The sequence below is a fragment of the Carlito syrichta genome, unplaced genomic scaffold (assembly GCF_000164805.1).
Source record: "Carlito syrichta isolate Samal-C Ts95f unplaced genomic scaffold, Tarsius_syrichta-2.0.1 Scaffold298013, whole genome shotgun sequence".
NCBI classification, from domain to species: domain Eukaryota; kingdom Metazoa; phylum Chordata; class Mammalia; order Primates; family Tarsiidae; genus Carlito; species Carlito syrichta.
The window spans coordinates 10099-12940 of NW_007242109.1; the positions used below are offsets into that span (position 1 = coordinate 10099).

General features: G+C 54.5%; 1 protein-coding gene across 1 annotated transcript in view; it reads right to left on the reverse strand.

The window, feature by feature from the left end:
* The window catches only part of SLC1A5 (solute carrier family 1 member 5), a 7895-nt gene that overhangs the window by 2852 nt on the left and 2201 nt on the right, over positions 1-2842 (reverse strand). The window contains exons 2-3 of the mRNA XM_021710720.1: positions 652-890; positions 323-331 (exon numbers count right to left, since the gene is read on the reverse strand). Of these exons, the coding sequence (XP_021566395.1) occupies positions 323-331; positions 652-890 (248 nt within the window). The remainder of the gene's footprint in view (positions 1-322; positions 332-651; positions 891-2842) is intronic.

Genomic DNA, 2842 nt, shown 5'->3' on the forward strand with positions numbered 1-2842 from the left:
CGCCCAGCCAAGGCCCCACCCGCCGACCCCAGGCCCCGCCCACCTCCTCAAGCTCTCTCCGATCCAAGCTCGGTCCTCCAGCCTACACCCCTTTCCTCCCACCAAGCCTAGGCAGCACCCTGGTCAGCTCTCCACGCCCTTCCCTTCCAGCCCTGGGAGGGGGGTCTCACAAAAATGCCGGGATTCCAAAAAGTGTGCGTCCTGGAACCCCTGGGAGAATACTGCCCGCTACCCCTCAAATGCCCTCAAAAACTCACACCCAAACTCAAGTGTCTGAGCGCTCGCTGACCCCATCCCTTGGCCATCTCAACCAATAGTAGACGAAGTGTTGCTGTCTCTTGGTCAGGTTCTAGACAGACAGGAGAGAAGGTGCAAGGGGCTCTGAGGCTGGATCAGAGGAGTGCCCCAGGGTCGGGCCTTGGCAGGGAGAGGAGACAGGAGGATTGTGAGGAAAGGAGGAAGAAATCTCCAAGGCGATAGTGTCCTAGTTCCCGAAGGAAGGCAGGAGGAGGACCCAGAACCTTTTGAAGAAGCTAGGGCCCCTGTGCCCAGCTCCTGTGCCCGCGAACACAAAACGACAGCGGTCTTCGGACACCCGAGGCCCACCCCGTGCCCCTTAGCTTAACATCCCTGCCCTGCCGGCCCCAAGGCCGCACCTGGAGGAGGTCCCAAAGGCGGTGGCCAGCGGCGTCACGATGCCCCACAGGAAGCGGTAGGGGTTTTTGCGGGTGAACAGGAAGTAAATGAGAGGCAGCACCAGGAGCCCGTGGATGGCGTGGCCCAGCAGGCAACACAGAATGTACTTGCCAAGGCTGGCGAAGAGCATCCCCACGTCCTCCGTCTCCACGATCTTGCCGGCCACCAGGAACAAGATGCCCACGGGGGCGTACCTGTCACACAGGAGACCACACGCTGCCTCTGACCACGCGGCCCGAGTGGCCCGGCGCGGCGCTCAGCACCCTGACCACCGCGTCACCCAGCCTCCCCGCTGGCAGGAAGTCTCAGCGCCGGGTGTTTCGTGGGGGCGCCACGCCCGGGCTCCGCCCACAAAGCCTCCCCCCAACCCCAGACTCCTTCCCCTTCAAGGAGAGCAGCCGGGCGGCGAAGGCTCGGGCTTCCGTCGCGGCTCGGAAGAGAGTCGCCGGATTTGCACCTAACACGCGAACGGGAAAGAAACGCCTACCAGTGTGGGGTCATTTGCACTTTCTGGGCTTGCTGCAGCAGTCAGTATAACTTGATCAAATACATTCTCAGCACATCATGAAAAACAGAAAGGCAGTGGCTGGCTGGGCACGATGGCTCCCAAATCGCAATACTTTGGGAGGCTGAGGCAGGAGGATTGATTGCGCCCAGGAGTTCGAGGTCAACCTGGGCAACATAGTGGGACCCCCGTCTCTACAAAAAAATAAAATTAGCCAGGTGTGGTGGCGCATGCCTGTGGACCCAGCTGCTTGGGAGGCTGAGGAGGGAGGATCGCCTAAGCCTAGGAGGTCGAGGCTGTAGTAAGCCATGATCATGCCACTGTACTCCCAACTGGGCAACAGACTGAGACTCCAACTCAAAAAAAAAAAAAAAAAAAAAAAAAAAAAATATATATATATACACATATATATGTATGTATATATATATAAACAAATAAATAAATAACAAGGCCTGGCTTAGGTCTTAGTAACAACTCCCAGATATGAAGCATTTTCAATGTGCTCAGCCCTTGAACATGTCAGAATCTTCCCAATGGCCCCTGTGAGAGCTCCTATGAGTCACCAGCAGATTAAACAACAAATAGGTCCATCAATCAGGGACACTGCCACCAACCTCACAGGAATGTCAGGATAGAGTGAGATGCCAGTCAAAATGAGCTGAAAGCTTTTTGTACACAATAAGTGATCTATAAACTTCAAGCGGGATTATCATCACCCTCTCCGGCAGTGAAGATGCCAGGGATGCTTGTGTCTCCCAGTGTCACCTCCTGGACTGGTTGATCACCATGACTCGTTTTCTCCCCAACCCCTTCTTGTTAGTCACAGAAAAAATGGCAGCATTGGGGCATGATGGCTCATGCTTGTAATCACAGTACTTTGGGAGGTCGAGGTCGAGGATCACCTGAAGCCAGGCGTTCAAAAGGCAGCATCACCGAGATGCCCAGGCAGTGAGGTGTGTGTGTCCAGATGCCCATGTTCTGACCAGTGGCAGTTCCCAGAATTTATACAAGCAAAGTGCTGAATAAATATTAGCTAGTAGTATATACTGTAGGCGTGCTATAAGCCACGCATGGTCCTAAGATCTTTGCAGGCATTAACTCATTTGTGCCCTCAAGGTCGGTACTATTAAGCCCATTTTCCAGGTAGGGAAGGTGAGGCACAAGAAGGCTAAGTAATCTATCATAGAGCACACAGTTGGGAAGCGGGAATGTGAGGATGGAAACACAGGTGATCCTAGCTGCAGAGCCCTGCACTTACTCACACCTGCCTCAGCCTCAGCTGTTACCCCTGTAAACCTCAGCAGAGAGCGAGCCTGTTAGCAGCCCCACGGACGTCGGCTGCACTGGAATCTGGGGGGGGGGGTTGTTTAAAAAGCAGCAATCGCCGGACATGGTGATTCACGCCTGATAACCCTAGCATTTTGAGAGGCAGGGCGAGAGGACTGCCTGAGCCCAGGGATTCAAGACCTGCCTGGGCAGCTTGGTGAGATCTCGTCTCTACAGCAAATCAAAAATTAGCCAGGTGTGGTGGCACACGCCTGTAGCTCTGGCTACTTAAGAGGCCAAGCCTGCGATGAGCTGTGATCGTGCTACTGCATTCCAGCCTGGGCGACAGAGACTCTAACTAAAAAAAAAAAAAAA